This window comes from Strix uralensis, chromosome 17, assembly GCF_047716275.1.
Source record: "Strix uralensis isolate ZFMK-TIS-50842 chromosome 17, bStrUra1, whole genome shotgun sequence".
NCBI lineage: Eukaryota > Metazoa > Chordata > Aves > Strigiformes > Strigidae > Strix > Strix uralensis.
Window position 1 is genome coordinate 3,588,776 of NC_133988.1, and position 24,536 is coordinate 3,613,311.

General features: G+C 40.4%; 1 protein-coding gene across 2 annotated transcripts in view; it reads right to left on the minus strand.

Moving 5' to 3' along the window:
* The window catches only part of FBXW8 (F-box and WD repeat domain containing 8), a 51,760-nt gene that overhangs the window by 19,781 nt on the left and 7,443 nt on the right, over positions 1-24,536 (minus strand). For both annotated transcript variants that reach the window (XM_074887642.1, XM_074887641.1), the window contains exons 3-6: positions 21,771-21,935; positions 21,080-21,168; positions 7,900-8,057; positions 10-206 (exon numbers count right to left, since the gene is read on the minus strand). In XM_074887642.1, the coding sequence (XP_074743743.1) occupies positions 10-206; positions 7,900-8,057; positions 21,080-21,168; positions 21,771-21,935 (609 nt within the window). The remainder of the gene's footprint in view (positions 1-9; positions 207-7,899; positions 8,058-21,079; positions 21,169-21,770; positions 21,936-24,536) is intronic.

Sequence of the window (24,536 nt, forward strand, 5' to 3'; positions counted from 1 at the left end):
GAGACTCACCAATTTCTGGATTTCAAATGTTTCTGTGGTTTGCCAGAATCCTCTGTCATCAGGGCTTTCCACTTTGACCTCGAAGCCAGATGCTGTTGCTACTGTGGCACCCTCTGAACCAAGAGCTAAAGCCTGTATCCTCTGATTGTGCTGGTAATGATGGATTGGCTCCCGCCCGAACATCAGGTTCCAAATGCTAACGGTTCCTGTACGCAAAGAAAGAATCACTGTGCATTATCTTTGAATTTAACAAAACTTTAAAAGATGTAAGCTTAAAAGCATTCTAATGGAAAAAGTTAACATACAGAAAAGAGACTGTAGGGCAGGAAACCAGAACGTCAGGATGCTGCACAGCATCACCTACGAGGTTCAGAGGAAACCTTCCAAAATTACGTGCTCTGGCATTAGAGGCTCTGTTGCTCTCTAATTAATTCCCAATTTTTGACTTTCAGATAGCATTGGTATCTAACCTTGAGGAAGACTGCTTGACTTCTCTCACATTTCCATGTTTGGAGAAGATCAGACTTAAACTGATACCTAAACTCTTGTCCTACTATATACTTGCCCTCAATTACCACAACAAATAGTGAGGAACAGCCCACATTCACATTTAAGTCACTCCACTGCACACAGAAAAGTTTTAAAGCGAAGAATCTGAAGCTCTGCATACACAGCAATCAGGTCAGGGATTTTAATACCATTCTTAACAGTTTACAACCAGCAGCAAAGCTCCTAATCCCGATGCTCTGGAAAAAACACAAAATGCAGAAGAGTTCAAAAAGCTAAATAATACAAATCCCGAAGAATACAGGACAATACATTTGCAATTGCATTTTTTCCCCCGCACAGATCACTGATACTCAATTTAAAAGCAGGGTACATTAAAGCAATAATCTGAATAAGAGCAACCTGAAGCAATCAGGAGCATATTACAGAACAGAAGGGCCAGACGGAATTGGAGACTTCTGGGCCACCTTTGCACTGAATTAACAGAGAAGCAATCTTCAGATGTGATAGACAGGGCTGGAGAAGCCTTCCTTCTACTTGAGCGTGGCCATTAATGATGAAATGATTAATGGTAGCTATTCCTTCAAAAGGAGACATAAAAGCTCTGACAGACAGCTGTGGACGGGCACCAATGCCAGTCTGCAAACACTCCTCCCATGTCCCAAAGGAGGTGAAGCAAGAGTGTGGTAATGAAACTGCACATAGTGAAATGGTATCTAAATGAGTTTAAATTGATTTATGTTTGCTTTTGTAAAGATTATTTGGTATCTGGAAAGTGCTACCAATGTGAAATAATGCAGATAATCCTTAAGATCCCTGTCTAATGGCACTCCCACTGAATATTTATATTCCTCGCCATGGGAATGAGTACCATAATGGGGACCATTTTTGTTTTATTAGGGATGCATATTTAAATTAATCTGCTATTTGCCTAAACAATTAGCCGCCTCTGTTTGTTTACACAAAGCCAAAACTGCAATTAGGCTTCCATCAAAAAGATAAGTCCCGACTAAAACTGTCCCGATGGAGTCATAAGGGCTCAGAGCAGAACTTCCCAAAATTACTTCTTAGCATAATGGTAATTATGTTAATTGCTTAAAAGGTAAATAACTGCTGAACTGGTTTTGAAAAACAGAATGCTAGCTTGCATCACACACACTTATGCTTAAAACAAGTTAACAAATACAAATGGACAGCACAGGCTACAATTCCCTCTGCAGCCTGGTCTGGCCCACGCGAGAGCTTAGCAGCAGCACTTCTGTGCCTTCACAGCATGTCCTCGGCTCCAAACTAAAACAAAGGGAATAGGTGAAGTCTCATCTCCAGGACAGCTGATTTAAACAAGCAAACACACAAACATCAATGGTAAAAGACTGTAGTGATATCAGATCATGGATGTTAGAACTGGACTTTTTCATCAGACGATGAATATCGCTGCCAAGCTCCTCCAGGCAGGAGTATATTTAACTTTTTTTTTGGCGAACATTTAGCCCAATTAAAGACCACTTTTGTGACTGGGAAAAGGAAGCTGATTTGCTTTCAAGTGAAGTCTTTTGTTTACACATTTCTGTGATGAGCATTTCACTGTTTTTAACAGAGTGTATTAAAGTATGAAAGTTCTGCAAAACACCAAAAAATACTCACGTCAGAGAACCCTCTTCTGACCATGTGAGCAAACTGGAAAACCCAGAACTCAGAGTTCTGATGTCTAAATTTGGGCAACAAAGCCACTATTATTATTATTGCATCTCAAACGTTACAAAAAGAGAAGACAGTGAGAATGGCTCATGCAATAGTACACTCAATTTGAGACAGGTACTTTTTTTTTACTAGATGGTTCAGTAGGAAAATCTGTTCAAAGTGTCTAAAAATTTTAACAGGAAAATGCAGTGTGTGCAACATCTAATGCACAATATGGTGTGAAAACATCCCTGGTGATATCAAAAACACAAGTGACTTGTAAGGTCACAAGTTAACATATGTTTAATGAAGGAACACAATATAAGGAGTAAAAAGATTTCAAAAGGAATGCAAAGAGCAAGAAAAATACCATTTTCTTTTATTAGGATGAACAAATAGTTGCTTGCAAAAGTATTGCTTGTCCCCCTTGCTTCTCGCCTCCTCCAAAAGAGTGTACAAGCCTGTATGTACATCCTCCATCATCTGTCACTTGCTATCAGTCAGAAACTTCAATCACTGCGTGCACAGACCTTCTGTGGAAATGCACTACTGTCAAAAAACAGTATATGAATTCATGCACGACAGCAGGAAAACATTTGCAAGTTTTACACAGAAGAAGCAAACACTCCACTGTGTTTATCAATAGGTAAAGCTACTGTTAGGTCTAAAAGTGCTACTCAGAATATTCTGTATTTCACTGCAAGAACAGCAAAATGTATTTATTAGCGTGCAAGCCTTTGCAACAGTCAATCATGTTTGTGTAAGAGCAAAAAAAAGCCACCATTACTGTTAAAAGTTATTAGTATGGCAACATAAAAAAAAATTAGGGATAAGATTTACCCGTGCAGATGAGATCACTACGTTACATAGTCTATCTTCCTGCCTCCAGCAGTGACCAGTACTTCATTTCCAAAGCAATATCTTTAAGGTGAAGTTAAGGTTGCAAGCATATAGTTATTTTTTTTTTTTAAAATACTGCAATCTCAAAAGTGTTCAAGTCATTAAATCAGAATTATAAGCAATACTTTCACAGCATGCTAAAATCTACACAATTGTGATTATTCGAACTGAACAATAACTCCTCAAACGGATTTAGACTTTACAGCTTGCTTATATTTCATCTTGGCTCAAGGAAATGAGTTAAGTGCAAGAAGCTGATGAAGATGGTATAATTGCCGACACCTGACATTACAATCACTGGACCAGTCTTGTTTATCACTTCAGCCCAGATTGCACGAGGAATTCAGGTTTGTAACTTCTAACCCAACATACTGTTGAGATGTGGCCTGATGAAAGATCCATTTATTGCAATTCACTCTAGATTGTAAGGTATTTGGATAAAACATTTAACCATGAGACTATTGTGCACTGCTAATCCTGACTACACTCCAATTTTAGGAAGCATCAGCCAGTCTTACACATCTCTTGCTATATCAAAGGTGAATGGCTGGAAGCTGTTCTCCATTAACAATGCCTGTCTCTAGTATAGTCCCCTCTTTGCAGCTGGGAGCACAAAAGACATCCTGCAAAAGCAGCTGGTTTTTACATCTGTTTTCACATAGGTTTCTCTCTGGTATAAAAGGCAACACATTTGCCACAAATAAAAAAAGGTATCTCTTTTCTTATAAAATATTCTAATCCTGTACCAGGGAAAGGCAGCATAAACACAGAGGCAAAAAATGTTGTATCACATTTGTGAATATTATACTGGCCGTGTTTGCCAGCGTAATGCAGCATGTCACAGCTCCTTCTAAGAGCTAGTAGCCACAGTAGAGGACAGGACAGCTGCCCACTCCTGCTACCTGCTAAAGCGAACCCTTGGGCTAAGCAGAGGGAGGGCTGTGTTTTGGCGTGGAAGATCCTACACTCAAATCCTAATGACCCATTACATCAGCTCTTCTGCGTTAGGATGATACCGCTAGCAGTTGCTGTCAGCTTTAGAGAAGATGTAAAGCAATCTACGTGTGCGTTATCTGAACAAAAAGACAGACAGAATTTTGTATATGTTAGAGCAGGGAATCTGGACACGCTCACGGTTTTCATGCTCATTCACTTCAGCTTCTAAACACAATTGCGTGGGAAGGCCAGAAGCTGCTTAATTCACATCATCTACATGATGTTTTTCCTATTTGTGGGTTGCAGCCTTGCCACTTGTATCTTGATTCTTTTTCACCTTTTGAAAACAATTCCTACATTTATTTTTTTCCTCCAAGCTGGGCACATTAATTTATTTCCTTGTAATTTTCACATAACATCACACTTCTATGAAGTACAAACAGTACATGAAATATATTGGTGGAAATGAGCACCAGCCTACAGTCTTAAGACTTATCTTGAATCTCAAGTTTCTCCCAAAAAACATTTCCAGTCAGAGGGACCACCAATATACAGCCATTTTAACCTTAGTGGACAGTTGGTGTTCATTAACTAAAATTTTACATTTCATTTTCACTGCAATGCTGTTTCTCAGCTTTCAGTGGGTACAGCAAGCTACATACCATACTCAACAGCCAGAGTCTAGACGTTAGTCGCAAGAGTTGTGCCTTTACATTACCATTACCACATCAGTTTCCACCAAACACGAGGTTTTATCCTACCACTCTTCTTACAGAGATTTCCAAAGGACATCATCCCTGTACAGTCCCTCAGAAAAGGCACAGACAAGAAAGTCTGTATTTTTCTCCCAGCTTGGGGACTCAAGAGGCAGAATTCCCTGACCGTGATGTGAAATCACACGCCATTTACCCAAGAGTTTTGCATCCGCAGCCACCTGTATGTATCTGATGGGAATAAATATACTACCACCTGCTACATGCTGTTTTCTTCAAAAACTTTTTCCTTTCTTCCAGCCAGTCTGTTTCCTTGCTCTGGCTATCTTACAGCATGTCCTGGCACTTGGGGGAAGGCACCAAACACATTACTCCATTTCTGTCTTTGCAAAGAGGGTACAGAAGGGACAATACCTGCAAGCAGCTTTAAGGGCATCAGAATGGACAAGACAGCAGATTTCCAGTCCCAGAAAGTAGCGTTGCCAAAATTCCCTTCCTGGAGCCTGCCAACAAGCAAGAGCCCTTCTGATCCCTGCAGAAACCACCTTCCTTTGCTCCACGTTGTTACTCTGCAACTTGTGAAGTACCACTAACTGCTCCCAACGGGTCTCAAAGCACTACCATGAAGGGCAGCAGTGCAGCATCTCCCTGCCATGCCTACGCAAGTATGAAGAACGACATTTAAAAAAAAAAAAAAAAAGTATGTTCTCTTGTTGCAGCACATTGTTTTCAAGTCAAATTACGAGACTCCGGAGGGCGGGAGGGGGAGAGTGATGGCTAAAGTAGACTGCTGTTTCCCAAAAGCTGTGGCTCATAGCCAAAGTCAGGCAAGCATGGAGCAGATGGAGTCCTGGCAAGGCCTCTACTGTCCCTGCATTAGCAGCATCTGCTCATTACCCAGAACCCTCGCCTGCTTTATCTAATGCTCCAGGAAAAGCATTTTGATTTGATTCATTTCAGTTCGGTAACGTGCAACACAATTAGTGGTAAAATCAAACTGGAGGACTGCCAGTGCTGACAATAGGAAACAAGGCAGAAGAAATATGAGGCCAGTGGGTTGGAATTCAAAAATCACAACTGTGGATCAAGTTGCCAAGTCCTGTTGCCCCAGGTGTACATACAGTGCCCCCACTGAGTGTTGGCATGGGCGAAAGGAACTTCATTTTCTCCCCATACATTTTTCTCTCATTTACCTCTCCTTGCCGCTTGTTTCTCAGAGGCTGACGCCGTCAGAAACAGTCACCAGAAGTCACAATTCAATTTTTCTTTAGTGCCATCATGGAGTTACAATTCACTTTGGATGCAGGCATCCCAGTAAGACAAATCTTTCTCCTTGCTATATTTCATATGCCTTGGGAAGCATTTGCTACTACGGAACCAGCAAAACAGCGCTGTAAGGCAGGCACGGCACGAGCAGAATCTGCCTGTTAGTTCTTCCCTGTGATCGGATGCCAAGGACATCGCTGCGTGAGCTCTGTTGAACTGGGAGAAACTGATGTTATCTGAACGAGTCTGCTAGCCAGGGATTCGACAGAGAAGTCTAGACTCTTTGCCTAACAGCACCACCTCCAACACTAGCAGATGGTTTCTCTGTGTTAGTCAAACTTAGAAACAAAGAGAAAAGGGAGCTGGAAAAGTACAACAAAGAACAATCAAACACATTAGCTTCAAAGTCATCCTTCCCCCCCCCCCCCCAAGTTTAAAATAATTCTCTCCACCAAACAGTAAATATATGCTTTCAGATTCCAGTTAGTAAACATTTCTAAAATCAGCCTTTATAATTCCCTATTCACACGGAAACTAATCTATTCTGACCAGGCTTCTCAAATCAGAGTAACTGCCATATCACAGAGCCCATTAAAATTTCTACCCAAAAGAATAAAAGACGCCAAGCTTTATGCAAACTAGTTTAGTCACGGCACACACAGGACTGACGACGAGGAATATGACAAAACCCCCTCCCATAGACAAATTATTAGATTAGCCAGTGGGAGACTAGAAAACAAACAAAAGACCCTCTGATAGTCATTGTTTAGCACACTGGACAAAAAGCCAACACTAAAAACTATCACTGTGTTATAATTTCCTATGACTCGGGTAAATAATATTAATGAGTATTCTGTAATACCAGACTTGCTGTTGTCAGAAAACATTGCCTATCAACAATTTTTAGCCACAGAAAACCGTTCTAGCATGATCTAGAAAAACAGCTAAGGATGGTGGTCATCTTAAAACGGTTGTTTTCACATATTAAGCATTTTATTCACTTCTAAAATAAAATATATGGATTAGATATTTTGTTTGGATCAGCCATCTTCGGTTTTGTTTTCATGTGCAGAAATGCCAGGATCAAAGACAGTATGTGTACAAGGCTCCCTAACTTTGAAAATACTCTTTATTCATACCCGAGGAGAGGTTTTTAAGTATCAAATCATACATTTTAAAGAAAGATGATAGGAGTAGAGTTCTGCCGGAGCAACTCAGCCTAGGATCCCAATTGGCCAGCATTGTCCAAACCTGACTTTTTTTAATTGCTGCTCCCACATCCAGTAGATGTACAGTTGGTCTATGGCTCTTGTTGCCCGTTATATAAACATCTAAGTATATTTAAAACAATGCATATAACCAGGATTTTATTAGGGGTTCATTAACTATTAGGTCACAGTTTTTATTTCTCTATATCAAAGTATATAACAACACACCATTGCAAACCAGTACTTCAGTTAAGAAATTGTGATCCATACACTATGCCAAAAGCAAGAGAGGATGCAGATTAATCAGACATGCAAGTTTACCAGTATTCCCATAACAAAGCTTCACAGCACCCCAAGGGAGTTTTGGACAGAGAAGGCTGGTGGAAGAATATTTAATATTTTTATAGCAAAACAAGTTATTTGCTTAAGATAGTTTGGCTGGACTACAGCCTGGCACTCAAGCTTTGTGTAGCAGTTCCAGTAGGAATTAAACATCAGTTTTAATGGCTGCTATGTTCCAATGCCTCCTAATGCATTTAGGGTTATTGGCCAACTTTCTCACATAAAAGCAAGTGTGTGCATGGGTGTGTATATACAGGATTACAGACACACAAAAAGCTGAGCACAGCTGCTTCATTTTTGTAAAGCTTTTTTTTTTTTAAATAGGGAGGAGAGTTGTGGTTACTTACCGTCCTCATAAGCTGCTACAGCCAGAGAGCTGTTTATCCTCACAAAGGAGACATGTGGCCGAGGTCCAGCATCACCAGGACCATGCACTGGTTCCAGGATGGGGGCTGTGTAGTCCCAGGTGCGAGTGTCCCACAACCTCACTTCTCCTGATGTGTATCTGGAAAAGAAGGCTATTATTCATCCCAAAACATCCTAAAAGAGGTAGCTGCAGGAGAAGGGAGGAAGAAACAGAAAGTATCTTAAAACTTAACACCATTTACAGCTCCTAGACTGATTCTCCTCCTGTTTACACACTGTTTACACACTCTGTGCACAAGCCCATCAGCTTTGCTCGTTTTATTCCCATTTACTGAATGTACCATCAAGTCTACTAAGACAGGCAGGTAAATTGGAGCTACAAGAACAACACGATTGAGCTACCACAGATTACCAACTATCAGTTTACAACTAGAATGCAAGGAGAGCCAGGCTCCAGGGAAAAAAGGTAATCACTAACGAGTCTAAATTACATCATGGCAAAACTTCAAACTGTTTCTTTTCGGTCTTTAAAAATCGGTGATTGCGGTTGTGCCAAGCAAAGGCTGTTTAATCAGAGGATTTATGTACGTACATACAAGCACGCATACGCCCATCCAGCCTACTGCTCTTTATAGGAACTTCTTAATGCCTCATCAACAGAGCAGATTTGCCTACACCTCTTAAGACTAATTCAGTTATTAATACAATTAAGCGTTTTCATTAGAATTAAGGCAGTGCTGCCTTCTTTGCAGAAGGCTCTCTCATTGAAACATCTGAAGAACTATAGTTTAACATCAAACTATAGTTTACCAATGAGAAAATTATAAAAAATAGAACTAAACTTCTCAGATAATACTGAATATATCTAAATGAATGAATGTTGTTACACAGCAAGCAACACAGAAACTGTTCTGTGCCATCTATGCTGTGGCACACAACATACTATTGAAAAACACACTGCAGGCAAAGTAGAGAAGCTCCCTCTACAACTGGTCAAAGAACACAGTTCAATAGCTACTTGGAATAGTTCAGTAATTATTTAAGATAAGTTTTGATAGAGCTGTGACAATTAACACCATCAAACAGTCTCAGATGTCTTTCACTGCCATAGCTAAGACTTGGATTCTGCTGGAAAATGAAGGGTGCTTCCCGCTCTGTCAGCTTTGTTGTTACACCCTGACTTTTGGGGGAAAAGGATTTCAAAAGAATGATTCTTGTAAGCCTCAAAGGTCTACCAGTTCGACATCTGGCTGTCCTATGTTCATGAGGAAAAGAAGAAAATAGTTATTTACAAAGGAGCTGAAGGAAAGAGCTTAATAAAGGTTTAGAAGATATTGGACTTGGACTCAGGTTATCCAGTTCTTTGGGGAGTACCATGCAACAGGGTTCCAAGTACTCCAGAGCAGATTACTCCCAACACCTGAGTGAAAATGCTCCACTTTATAAAACTAATTAAAGTGCCTGAGGGGGCAGTGAAATCTGTCAAGCAGAAAGAGATGCACCATTAACTCTCTGCACTGAATTGGGAAGAGAGGAGAACTGTGTCTTTGTCACCTGGCTTCCTCTTCAGTTCTTTACATGGTAAGACAGAAGAAAATGAAAGAATAGGGTGAGATAGCATTTCTCTCTTTTCTTTCTACAAATGAGGCCCAGATCCCTCTATAAATCCTGCTTTCATTTCCAATTTACAGCAGCACTATTTAAGAAGAACAGATCAAGAAAGAAGCTTCCCCAAAGCAAAGCAAAATGTTTCATGTCGGACTGAACAAGACGTCCAGATTAGTCCACAACAAATATCTTCAGTTTACAAAACTGAAAGGTGCTCATTTCGGATACATTTTAAAATTTAGACATAAACCACAATGGGCCAGGTGAAGTGCAGTCCCCTTCAACAACAGACACGGATATTTTGGAAACATTTTGAGTTGCTTTTTGCTTCCCTTTATATTTGGGTTGGTTGGGGTTATGTTTTCAAGCTTCTCTTGACTGATACTGATAGAATTGACAGAACTAAGTGACAAAATATAAGCGATGAAGAACAGCATCTCCTCCTAGTGCATATACATACTCACTCTCAAATAGTCCAGACTAGGAATGTAAAAAGAAAGACTAATAGATGGAGAAAACTGAAGGACAGGAATAAAGAAGAGGCACAGGGATGGCTAATTCTCTGAGTGCATGGCTTCTGTTTTTTCTACATAGCATGAAACACAAGTGATCCAGGGCTCAAGACACGCTACCATCCATAAAAAAATAACATAGACTGCAATCTTGGAATTAAAGATCTAACCTCACAGTACCACAAGAAGTGCTGAAATTAATTTCTTCTCAGAATTCAACCAAGTCAAAATTTAGTTTGAACCATTCTTTGTTCCTGAAGAAGAACCTGAACCACCTCTACAGCTAAGCTCAAACTGGAACAGAACCACCAAACACTATCAATCTGAAATAAATTTGACTCAAAATCTGATGTGTTTGTGCTGGGACCTGTTAAATGCAAGAACTGTCTCTGCTTGGTAGGCTCTGCAGCCGACCACCCTGCAGCCTCCTCATCCTCACTCCCTTCCTCTCCAGTGACGATAGGTACATGTGGAAGAGCTCCCTCTTCTCTCCCATGAAGCCATGCCGCTCTCCCACACCTAGCAAGGACCTGCTGAACACATGAGCTTGTTACGTGTTACCTCAAGTATGCTCTAGTGGGTTCAGATACTACAGAACAATCCGTAAGAGGATCCTGGTCATAGTGCTCATCCCAGTTCTGTCATGACAGAGAACGGGGAGCACTATGTGTGCCAGGAGAACCCTGCAAGCACCGACCACACCCTGCCTTCACCTTTGTCTGTCCAGAAATCCCAGCAGTGCACTGCAAGATAGGACAAGCGCTTTACGTGCATCAGGCAGAGGAGGGTAGTAAGGCATCATTGCTCCCATCCCTCCCGTATCCCTCCTACCCCCATTTCTCACTCAGCAACACCACTCATCCCTCCCAGTGCAGCACAACAGCAAATCAGTCCCATGCGGCAAATCTAAAAGACTTGGAGAGATGTTACAAGACCATGCTGGAAACATAAGTGGAGGTCTAGGTTTGGGCAGGGAACCAACATGGGGAAATGGGAGACATAAACCATCTCCTCAGCTGACAACACGCTCCGCTGGCCATCACCACCGCGTGCCCATTTCCAGCATCCACTGGGCCTGTACCAGAACTGAACTGGAAGAATTTCAAACACAGATGAATCCAATTCAGAACTAAAAAATTTAATGGTTCAACTCCCTGCTTTTAATGCTATTGTAAAGAGCAACACACTTTCAATTTGTAACCACAACAAAAGGCTTTTAAACTATTAAAGCATTGCCTTGCTGTAAAAAAATAAAAAGGCTGCTTTATTGCAGATAATTGGCAAACCTGCCATATCAATATAGATGGCTGAAGAGAAGAACATGCTGCACTTCACAGAACCTATTTCTAGATAATTTCAGTATTTCTATTAATTTCCTACCACAACAACTTTTTACACTTCACCATGAAAATTTAGTTTGGATTACCAGCTACTGAAAGAACCCTACATTTAAGTCTTCTGCCCTAGAACAGGCACAGTCCTCCAAACTCATTCAGTTACTGATTTTTCTATCAAGATGGCTACGAAAAGCTCACATAGCTTTCTGCTGGAGTGAAAACAAACAACAAAACCTTTCTGTTTAATATAACAATGAATACATTCCATTTGCTATAACACCAACAGCATTCAGCTGCTGCTTTTTTTCCCCTGGTGCATGTAATGAGATGATTATTGCAGTGGCAGGTAAATACTCCCAACACCTAACATAAGCCACAAAAAAACCCACCACCAACCCCAAAACCTATAAATTCTGAGAGACCATACCTGATTTCCTTCCTTCAGAAAGGCTGTTCAAAGTCTTGCTTGCCTGAACACAACAGGGAGCAACAAGACGACTGTCGCTTACATCCCCAAGTTTCTCCCTCTCCAGGTAACGCCCTGCCCTGACGCCTTCCAAGGTGTTACATCCACACAGCGCCTCGCGTTCAGCTCTGGGTCTGCATGCTTCTCTCTCTGTTCACTGGACACAGTCATCCTTCTCTTAGCACTCAAGAGACTCTCCACCCAAGTAACTGAGCTTCTTTGATGGACTTACATTTCACTTCGCGCTTGTTCTTCCGAACATTTCAGCGTCTACACAGAAGTAGCAGCAGAAGACAGACAAGAGCTATATTTTTCTAGCTATACTTCTCCTTGACAAGCCAGTTCTGTAACTCTGGACAGATATGTATACATTTGTAAAAATTAGTGTGCAAATTCAGCTTAAGCTTTACAGATATGCATAAAAAACTTGCTGAAATGGAGCAACAATAGGTGGAATGCATGTGGTATAGAGAAACTGAAAAAATTAAATTCATATGGTATCTACAAACCTACTTACTAATCAAAAGCATTTCAACTACTTTTTATTGGCAGTAATGTCATAATGAGATGAACAATTTCCTCGTGCCCTCTCATGACTGAAAGCAGAAGTCTGAAGGAGAAGGAACTGGGGGTTAAAAGCTGTTCATGTCCCACGATGGCTGGGAAGCAGGTGGTGAAGTGCAGGGCACATGTGGGAGGAAGCAGAGATGGAGGCTGGGCATCGCTCTAATGAAGTGGTGCTGAAGAGGCAGACGATTTCATAAGGAGAAAAACATCAGGAAACTGGTCAAAACACAGAATCTCATCTGAAAAAGCTCAACCGTGTTGGATAGCAATAGCCAGAACAAATTTGGGGAAGAGGAGGAGGGGGAGGCTGATCTCTCTCCAGAGCCCCAGATGTCTTTATCGTTGCCTAATGACAATTATACTCAACCAATTAAGACACTGCTATCACAGTTGCATTGTTAGTAAGCCTTTGGCCCTGAGTGTTGATGGCTGTCTAATTAGTGTTTGTGCAAAGTACAACTGCAACTAATATATAAACTGACAAATACACAAAAGAAAAACTGTTAACAGGAACATTTTCAAAACAGTCGAGACTCTACTCATTCAGTCCATGGCAGCAGCAAAGACAAACTGCTTTCCTTGATGGCTTGCTTACTGCTGGCACTGCAGAATTTCACTTCAAACAAGCAGGTCAACCAGACTGTCGCTGGGTTTCTCTTGAAACAGGCAGGATGCTGGTGTCAGTCCATTTTGTCAGCTGCCTCAAGCACACCACTCCAGGGCAAGTCTAACTACACTAAGTTGGTCTGAACACCAAAGACTCCTGATAAGATGCTTCAGAAATCAGTCTACATTTTCAGTATTTTCTCTAAAGAATTTGTAGCAAGAAAATAAAAAAGAAGGAGAAAGGAAAAACTTTGTTTCACAGTCAGGTTTGATTTCCAGAAGGCAAAGTCTGTTCAGTTTCCAGATACCTGCGGTGATCAACAAAACAAAAAAAACCCCAACAACTTTGTTTCAGGCAGTCAGTGACCATCTGTTAATACTCAAAAGATCTTATTATGAAGTCCTTACAATGTCAATGCGTTTTATTGAAGTCAGCAGGAATTTTGCTCAAGTAACAATCTCTAGCAATAGCTCTGTTGAAATGGGTGCCTGTTGATAAGCAAGTAAAATAATGAGTATTTTTCATCGTCTTGCTGCAACAAGCATCTCAGACCTTTCATCCTTATTCCACCAAAAGCAACTAACCAGTCCTTCATGTGGTATCTAGTCAGTGACCCCCTCAGTAGGCTTAAGAATAAGGTCCAATTAAACATGCAAACCCAAGTCCAAATGCCTTTAAGTTGGTTCAAATTCCTCCTAAGCTTCATCTTCACTATAAGGCTCAAGTACAACAGTGGTAATTCATAATGTTCAATTTCAAAAATCCTCTTCATCATAAACATTGCAAGTTGCAAGATACCTCAATCACAACACACAATACTGATATTAAACAGACTATTACCTTCTTCATACTCAACATTAAGACCCACAGCTCTTCTCTGAAGCGAGGGATAACGATGGACTGCTTCGATACATTTGCCACAGTGTTAGATGCCTCACAGAATAAGGCTGGATGAAAGAGGTAAAAGTTCCCAAGCCTTCCTGTGTACTCACCTCCAGTTAGAGACATTGATATTGCCACTACATATATATATCCAACAGGTAGCTTGGCTAAGGGATTTCTTAAGGGAAGGGCTTGGTAAAAACAAACAGCAACGTCAGAGTGAAGAACTACTTTATATGGCAGAAAGGTATATAAATAGAACACAATGACAAAAAGATTAAATACAAATGAAACAAAGAAGAAAATTTTCTCCTATTACATAGCGTGGCAGAAAGCTACATCATAAAATACGAGAAAATACAGATGGTAAACCAAAACCAGCATTTGAAACAATCCAAACACTGGTAGAAGAACATGAAGTAGAAAAGCCACGTCCCTGATTTCATCTGAACATTATTTTGGGTTGCCTGATATACAAGTGCAGCTATGAAAAAAGTGACTAACTTCAACCAAAATGGATCTGGAAACACTTTAAGATTTAACATGTAGGAAATACATTCTGAGCATCCCTATGATCGGTTCCCAAACGCTTCTGCTGGGAACTTGTCTTTCCAACTCATCAACCCACATCCATCTGTGGACCACTCACAGAAACTGAGCTGCAGAGAGCTTATACCATCATTCTTAAGGCCTGATTTAGGAAATCATAGCTCTAGAACGTGGGTTAAGCTGCTGGAAATAGCGTGCAGTTCTGCAGCTTAACACTGTTTCTGCAACAAAATAAAACATTTTGCCACCCTAAGTACTTCTGAGTGCCTCACCTTCTTATTAATTTTAAGTACATGCAAATGTCATACTAAGGGAACAGAAGCAAGCCAAAGGGTTAAATAGTAGGCAAAACATTTTAACTAACACTTAAAAAAACCAGAAGTTAGAGAAAGCCAAACTGTCTCTAGTAAATTCTTTAAGGCCAAGAATCTCCCATCATTTAGATCAAGGTTCCAGTCCAGGCCCATTAATTAAACCAGTTGCTCTGACTAAAGAAACATATTACTGTGGGTACTGCCTAAGGCTACTGCCATGGCAGGAGAAAAAAAAAAAAAAAAAAAAAATCATCTTTTTCAAAAGAATTCAAGAGGAATTATGATGCAATTTGGGAAGGATCTGGTCCATCAGCCCTATTATTTCACAAAGGACAAACACATAATGCAACAGATAAAACGATGGTTCCAGTTTCAGATACAGGCAAGAAAACACCATTTGAAGATGATGTAAATTGATACGTTTACATGTTGGAAGGAACACAAACTGCAACACACTGCAAACAACAGAGAGGAAAAGTATCACCTGAACTCCAGGCACTGATGGCAACAGCCCAGAGCCTGATAGGCTGCAAAAACAGTGAAAATGAAGTGGTCAAGAATTTTACTAGAAAGAAGCATCCTCCTAGTTTGTCTGGCCTCAGTAGAAAACCAGGCTTTACAAGCTCAAAAATAACGACTGTGACTTCAGAATACTGGGCATCACTACGCACACAGCGCATCTCACTGCAACAACACGTTCCTCTGCATCCAGCAAACCCTACAGGTAAACCAATAGTTTAATGGCCAGGCAGGCTGGAAAAGCATCTTTCACAAAGAATCAGTATCAAGCTTCTACTATCGGTTTCACCTGAAAGGCTCTTTTTCATGAGATGACAGAGAAGCCAACGTGCTTGTCACTTAACACAACCTTACCTAACTCCCGTAGTTTGTCATCCGACCCCTCTGAACTCATGATGTCATCCTGTTTTCAACCCTCCTAAAGGTGACTCACTTGAGAAAAAGAAGGTCTGACACTTATTGCTTCTTAACAATGATGAGAATGAGCGAAGAGAACAAAAGGTTTGGGGAAGGTTGAAGGAAAAAGGCAAGTATTTTTACCTTCTCCTCACTGCTTTGTTTTAAATTTCTCAGTCACTGGGAGGGGAGGGAGAAACCTATCAAAGTTGTGCTATTATACAAGAGAAATTTAAGCAATTAAGTAAGACGGGTTTATTCAGGCTGTTTAAGACTTTAGTTTGTTAACTTTTATTCATTTTCACTACTAATTAATATTTTGGTTTCCTCAGGTCTGCACACTGAATTAAGATGCAAGAGCTAATAATAAATACCTTGAGAATAACCCACAAGCCCTATAGCAAAAAAAACAAATTAGATGAGAGTTGACATGAAGTTTTTAAAAGTGCAGAAAAGTGTTTTCAAGCCTTTCGGGCTAGTTTCACACATCATTATGAAGCTAAAAAGAGCCCATTTTTTTTTAAGAAGTCATTTGCAGGTCACCTTTAAGCAAGAGGAAAGCAGAGTGGGAGGTGATCCTAGAGAACAAAGAAAACTACCATATAGTAGCAGCTGCTTATATGTCTGTATGTGGCTCATAATGACTTAAACTGAAAGGCCCAAAATGTTCAAAAGTGCTGCAGTGTTTAAACTGTAACTCCCATAAGACTCCTTCAGAACAAAGACAACTCTATGAAAATTATTTCAGTGCATTTATTTCTCAGTATGAGAGAATCGAAACGTATCACTACCTCTGTAACAGATGATTCCCCTAACTACACAGGATATTTAGAAAGTTGTTCTTCTGCTTCTCATTGCCTTTATCAAACATCACTTGGAGGAATACCATCTGCACCAGGTGTGCTCCACCCTGGAAGGGGAGGAAGTGTTAATCTGTTGATTTAGAGGCACTCTAAACCTGTGAGCAGATGAATCTCACTAGCCCTAACTCAAGAAAGGAACATCTCTAGGAAAGAAGACAGTACTTACTGAGGGAAAGAGGAAAATGTCTGAGGTTAAAATGTAAAGCGAAGAACCATGGGCTGACTCCCAGCCTAGTCTGTGAGAGGTGCAGGGACTCCACGCAGCATCTGCTAGATCTGTCTCTGTGGCACAGCAGAGGCATGCCCTTAAATCTCCATTTATGTAAGCTTTTCACTAACAGTCTACCACTCTTTCTTCAGTCAACAAAAACTGAAGAAAGCAAAAGCAGATACCTTTATATTTCTGAATCTTTGGAAGGGTGGTCTGAGTCTGGATCTCTTCTGTTTATTTTCATCTGGGAAGCTTTCAGAGCTACAAACAGCAGCAGTAAAGCAACAGTGCCCTTCCCGCAAGCACAAAGAAGTTAACACAATGCTCAGTAAAACATCACCCTGACTCACAGCAGACTTGGTGTGGTTTTACAGGGTGTGTTGTGAGGCAAGGTGATTGCCACCAACACAAGGCAAGTTTACCACACAGTTCAAGGACAGCCACGCATGAGCATTTCACACAGAGCCAGTCAGACAGCTGTCAGTCTCACAGCATGCACGGACATGTTACACCACAGGATCCATCGTGTAATGACAACACAGTTCAAACAAGGACCAGATGCATGCTCCGAGATAGGTATCTCCAGGAGGACCTAACCTCTGACTACAAATGCCCATCAGTGCGGCTGTCAACACTGCCAAGGAAAAAAAAAAAAAAAAGTAGTAACTTCACTGTCTGAACATGCACTTGCTTTAAAAAGAAGAGTAATATTTTATTAACAGAAGGTGAAGAAATCCAGGCATTCTGTACTGAAACCAAACATACAACAGCATTAGGTACAGTGAACCTAATCACCAGTAGTAATTTATAAAAGCCAAGCGAGCAGACATATAATTGTTTTAAGTAAACGCTGACTTAAAAGACGAAACTACATTTGAATTGAATATGGAGAGGGGGGAGGACAACATCCCTTTAAAGAAGATCCTCTGAGACATGTAACTGTAGAAAGGCTGGTGAATACAACATTGATTGGGAGTGAGGTAACCACAAACACCGCTGTCTCAAATGAAAAGGGATTCAAGGTCTGACCCAGAAAACAAGCATCGTAACCGCTGGGATGAAATTTTAATGATAAACACAAGATGCTCTGCATGCAGGCCAGATTGAATTATCTGATGTCAGCCAGTAAATGCAAGGCGCTCTGAGAAAGAGGAGCTGCTAGCAGCCACCTTCAACTCGCAGCTCAGGTTGCACTTAATCAATCCTTGATATTCTGCCATCTTCTGGCTTGAGCTTTGGCAGCAGCGTGGAGAAAACAGAGGAGAGTGCATGAAATAGGTACATTTCTCTAAGGGAGAGGTATAGTTTATCTTTGCTTCCTTACACAAAGTTAACAAAGAGATCTGCTCCTGAACAGGTTCTGGCAAACTATGCCTCTCTCTATCACACTGGTAGCTGCTGGCTTAGTCACTCTGCCCACAACCTGTACAAATTCCTTTTCAGAAAGATTTAAAAAAAGCTCTACAGCAACTGAAATAAAAATCATTCCACTTTCCATCAGAGTATGAAGCAATATAGTGAAGAACTATCAGGTCTATCACAGCCCAGAGTCAAATCAAGTTAAGATTGTTCCCAGGCTTGCTCCAAGACTCCCAATACACAACAGCCCCAGCATTTCTGCTGGAGAGCCTCTCTCTCCACACCTTTTTGTGATTTTTACAACCATTCTCTGATCTCCCAAGATCCTGAGCTGAATGTCCTGAAACCAGGGAGCAGCTGCTATACACTGCCACAGTTTCCAGCTCTAAAGACAGAGTGTAACGCCTGGCTGGCCTGACTGAGCTGAGCCAGTGTTGCAGCTGCTCCCCAAAGGCAAACATCAAAAAACCTGCTAAAAACTGAGTGGCCCTGTTTTTCTCCAGTGCAGCAACCTGACCGTAGAAGAAAGAAAGGTAAATGATGCCACAAGCTACTGCTTCGAAAAACCCTAGGAAATTCCATCCACAAAATTAGCCTTAAGATCATCACCAACTTCTCAAGTCTTGCAAAGTCACACATCAGTTTAGCTTTATGCACATCCAAGTCTCACTGTAATCTATGATTATTCACATGTAAAGCTAAGCACATAAGTGTTTGCAAAACTGGAGATATAATCATTAAATGTAACAGATAATTGATATTTATACTGAGAAGAAAATTGACTTCTGTTAACCTCAGCTATTAAATTACTTCTGCACTACTGAAAGAATGCAACAGCTAGCTATTGATCACCAGATTCATTACACTTTTATGACAAATTTGAAAGCCATTAAGTACAATACTATAAGCTGGGAGAGAAAGGGGAGGGTTATTTTTTGGATTTAGAAGGGTTATTTTTTGGATTTAGAAAGGAACACCACCAAAAAACAAAACCCCAATAAATTCCTCAATCTACCTATCCTAAATACTTACCAAATGCACATAACAAAGTATTTGCCTGCACAATTTGCTAATGTCCTTGGAGATTTTATATGTTGACTTTTCTTTTGCTAATACATTTATAACTTTAGGTCTGTCTTGTTTGATAGTTACCATGAGATATTATTGGCAGGTGCAACAGCGTGCTACTGTCTTGCAGACTTCAATCATCACTGGCAGAACAAATTTGTCTTCTTTTGGGCAAGATTCACAGAATAGTTTTCTACTTGCAGCAATTTAAAAGATGCTTTCAGAGACCTCAAGCTACCCAAGCAGAGCAAAGGGCAAGTAGTAAACAGCAAAGGAAGTAATATAACTTTTGTGTTCTAATATTCTAAACATTTTATTTACTAACCAGGCAGAGTCAAACAGCTGAACTCTGATTTCCCCATGTTGTTTCATCAAATATATGCTCACAGCTTTATAAAAAGATACTTCATTACTAAAATTCATTTTCTCAGAGAAGGGAAATTACTGAAAAGTGATTTGAGTGAACATTGCTTATCCTAATGGATATACATGTGCAGCTTTTCCCTCAGTGGTCTCTTATCTGCTCACCTATTTTCATGAAACTTTCAGGAACCTAAATTATTTAATGGCACCACCTCTCTTCACCATGCCAACTGATGCAAACTCACCACAAGAATCAAGAGATACTGGAGGAACTGGGGAATCGATATGAAAAGATTGTGCATAAACCCAACTTCCGTAATACATCAAGCTAAAATATGAACTTTTTGAGGTTTAATATGTAGGATTAATATCCTTTGTTTATTAATTCTTTAGAAATTTAATTTATTCTGCCTACCTTCTATATATTGCATGTTTGGATATAAACACAATGGAGAAAATGAAGAAAAAGAAGAGCTGGAGGTTTTGGCAGCAGCATGGAGACAACTGGGGTTTCTGGCTCCCAAAAAAGTACAGGAGGTTTCATTAGAGACAGTGGAACGGATACAGTAGTGCAGATGCCTAGCCAAGGCCAGGGAACACACTGCCCAAGCTGAAGGGCACAAAAGGAGTTGGGTTGCTATCTGCAGAGCTGGATCCCAGCTGCAGACCACAGCAGGCGGGAGCTGCAGTGTCTTATTGGTGGCTCAAGGAAGTCTCAACATCAGGCACTAGTCACTGTAAGATCTGTGGTACCCCAGGCACACAAATTCTTAAAGCCTCTTTCTATGGCCACTGTTTAGGTGAACCGCTGTGTGGCATTGTCCCTCTAGAGGTCACAGACTACACAGCTCTTCCACAGAAGCATTTTCATTGCTATAACGCAACCAATAACAGCAGCAAAAACACTGCATGGAAAGCGTAGAAAGAGAAGCAATAGTCAGCGAATAGGATGGCAGAGAGAATAGAAAGGGAGACCTCCAAATGCAGAAGTAAAACAAGTGAAAGAGCAGCTAATAAAACACAAAACCAAATGAATAAAATATTAAAATTCCACTCTCGCTCCTGCCGTCTGCTAGTTTAGATTTCTGCTCTCAGTTGCCCAAGAGCATTCAAAAGCATTTCAGCATATATTGCCACAGCACACAAAAATATCCTTGTGATTAAGAGATTTTTATGGAAAAAAATAATCAAAAGAGCATTTTTCAGTAGATGTATTCAATACTGAATACATTCTGGGTGCTTCCACAGGAAAACAATAGATACAGTTCCTGAGAAAGTACTATAGTCTTTACAGGGAGTACATGTACATGAGATGGCTTTTTGAATAGCACAGTAAAAATCTGCACTGCTGAAATGACTTGTAGATAACCATGATTATCAGTCATTTTAAGGACAATCTACCTCACCCACAAAGGAACTGCGGTCAGAAAAATTCATTCACGTTGCCTCAAACAGGTGCTTCTTTTGAATTTGTTAAAAAGCAGTACATGAGATTTCCAACAGTGAAGATTAAGTGAGCATTACACAACCTCATACTCACCCAGCAATAACAACTCCATCGCAAGAATGTACATCACAAAGAATTTTTCCCAGCTCATATTGCAGCTGGCTCACACCACCGATACGGTTCTGCACAGAAAGACAAGACATGGTGTTAGTATTGCAATACATTCATCGACCAAGTTAATTTGCAGCCTCGTGGAAACTCCGAGCTTTGCTATTGCTGCTGACAAGTTGCAGTGCAGCTGAGAGAGAAGACACATCTATTTTATGCTTGCCGCCTAGAATTTTTTACAGACAGAAATGAAAAAGAAGCTATCACTCTTCATTATCATTCATAATCTTTAGGTAGAGAAACAACTATCACAACAACAACAACAAAATTACAGCTTTCTTTTAGCCAGGATATGTAGTGAGCAGGGGATGGAGCCTTCATCTTCAAGGCTGATTCTCATTATGAAGGGATGGCTGAAGCATAAATGTCTCTCTTTCACCAAAGCCAGTGGAGTAGCATAGCAGACAGAAAGACTCACTCCCAAAAGTAACTAGTCATTGGGGAAAAAAAGGTATTACAGCTAGGGCTAGGTCTCATAAATCCTTCAGCAGCTTTCCCCTTTTAACGGGCAAAAAGAAGCTGCAATACACAAGACCAACTTTTCACTACCACTTGCTTGAACCAGATTCCCATTTTTCTAGAGCATCTGGATCCCATTAAAGAAATTCCCTTTTACCTTCCAGTTGGTTTTCAAAGTGCGCTCTCTGGCACGGCAGTTTTTGAGGGCGAGCTTCCAACAGGAACGATCAGAGATGCTCGTATCTAATAGGTATCCTTCCTGTTGGCACAACCGGTACCACAACACTTCATCTTCTGCAAGTATTTTCCATGTCCTGCTGACCTAGAAATCAAATTTTTATATATATAGCATAAAGTAAAAATTAGATATCTTATAAAATGATTTAAATAACATGTGAAATACACACATATAAATCAATACATTGCCTGCGCTGAGACTAAATTCTTATCTAAACAAATGCATTTGTTCACACTTTATACCACTGAGAGTATAATAAACCCAGTCTTTTAACAAAATGCTTCTTTTCTGTGTATTCTTTTGAAAATAACTGAGTTTCTACTCCATTAAAACTCCACGCAACATGGACACCAGTGTTTACTGGCCACACTGTCAACCTGAAATATCAGAGTATTAGAAAATTTTGAAGGGAGGAGAAGCAAGAAAACAATTAAGACAGCATTGTACGTTTAGAGCAAAAATATGAATTTATTTTCATATTTGTAGCTCAGAAAACCTCTCAGATCACACCACCATATCTCTAAAGTTCTACCGACAATGCCTGATTAGGTGTATGACATGAGTCATTTATAACCTATTGTATTACAGTAGGCATAAATAGGAATGAATTATTAAGTTTTTCAAGTAGCCTCAAGTTGCTGTCCATTTCAGAGAGAACAGCTTCATCATAATCAATTGTGGGCTTAGAATTAAAGATTCAAGAGGTAAGAGCCAATTTAAGTAGCATTTGTTCTCTGTAATTCTTAATTTAAAAAAACAGATGTAACCAGTGAAAACTGCTACCAGTGAAAGCAGCAATCAATTGTACGCTGTTTCCAAAAGATTAAAAAAATGTTCTCAGACTGACGTCATTTTTTGCAACTTACAATTATGCATCTAACAACCATTTCAGTCCCAAGCTTATACCAAGAATCTAGGTCTCCCACTGATACAAACTCTCACAGGACCATCTCTTCATGTTTACTTGCCATTTGTCCCACATTTACACACAGATTCATCTCCCTGTGCCACGTTGTAAGATGAACTATTACTTGTTCTCCACTTTATAAGATTAATCTCCTTTGTATTTTGTCATTACCACACACACCTTGCTTCAGATGTCTTAAAACCACAGCTTTCAAATACAAAGTATAGCTTCACAAAATTATGTATCGTGAGGAATAATGAAAGCACGAGATCCTTTTGGCTGGTACAGATTTGCAAGAAGTCCATGCTGAACACAAGCCACTGGAGCAATGAAGTGTGCAGTGAGACTTACAGAGAGGATAGGAAAACAACACACACACCCCCTTAAATAAATCAAGTAATCTCCAAGTTTGGAACATGATCTGTAAAATTTTACATGTGATGACTTGGAAGAGCGTCCCTTAGCCTGCTGTATTAATGCAGCATCAGGCCAAGATCAGCCCCACCAAAACACCCACAGCAGTGCAGGGAGAAAGCAGCTAAGGTCCAGAAAGCACCCGTCAACACGACCCTTGTGTCTTACACGTCCCCTTGGGTGTGCAAAACCATCTTACACGCATGGTCCCAAACCTCCTTACACACTATATAGTCCCCAAACAGTGGACAGCATGCTCTCCAATGCACAGCCTAGATCTCCCCTTGAACACTTTCTGAAGCTACTAGCCATTGTGTTTACACTGTGCTGCCTCTTGGTCCTGCTGTAAAGACACACACGTATCATTACTGCTCTCAAAAACCAACATCCCAGTAGGAAATCAAGAATTGCATCATAAGACATCTCATGACCCGTTTCCTCCAAGGGAAAAAAAAAGTTTAATATGACAGAAAAAAGGGGGGGGGTGGACTGAGTAAGCTGCACATGCTTTATGATTTGATACCTACATATAAGCGCAGCTCTCAAACAGGAATATCCAAGTCCAGCAGAGCTAATGTTGTAGTTATTCACCAAAAGACCTCAATTCAAACTAGCAGACATACAATCCCCTTCCATCATCAGACAAAGAAAACAACCTGGATAGGGCAATCATAATGCCTTACAAATGACAGAAACAGCACCGACTCTTCTCTAGGATTATACATCATCCTGTAAAAAAAACCCAAAACCAACAGTGCTGAATGCTCCTGTCCCTACAGGGACACACTCAGGAAGTTCAAAAACAAACAAACAAAAGCAATCCAAATTTCAAACCATTACAGTTTAGTGGTGAATTTGCTCTCAATTTGATTTTAAAGTAATATAAATCCACGTATTATTGCTCAAAGGAAAAAACCCACCCAGCTTTTTGCTGACACACAAAAAAAGCAGCTGTTCTGCAGGAGTTGAGCACCCCGGCCAAGCCCAGCCAACAGCAATGGCAGCTCTGCCCCCCTCCCGTAACCACAGCACGTTTCTGCTGACACTGAGGGGACAGGCTAATGCACAAGCAGAAGTAAACAAAGCCAAACTACACCAACTTTTGCCTTGCTCTAAAAAAAAAAAAAAAAAACCAAAAAACAAACCACACACAAAACCCCCACACCTTTGGAGTTTGCCAAAATAGACAATGTTGTACAGACCTTTCTAGTTTCAAGGTCTTAAAAGCATTTTATAGACAGTAAAAATAAAAAAAGGGGGGGGGACGACAACACACTACATAAAATTTAGACTGCGTTTTCAACTTTCAGGAACAAACATTCAAGGGGAATAAAGATCCTATCCTATTATGATTTTTTTAAATC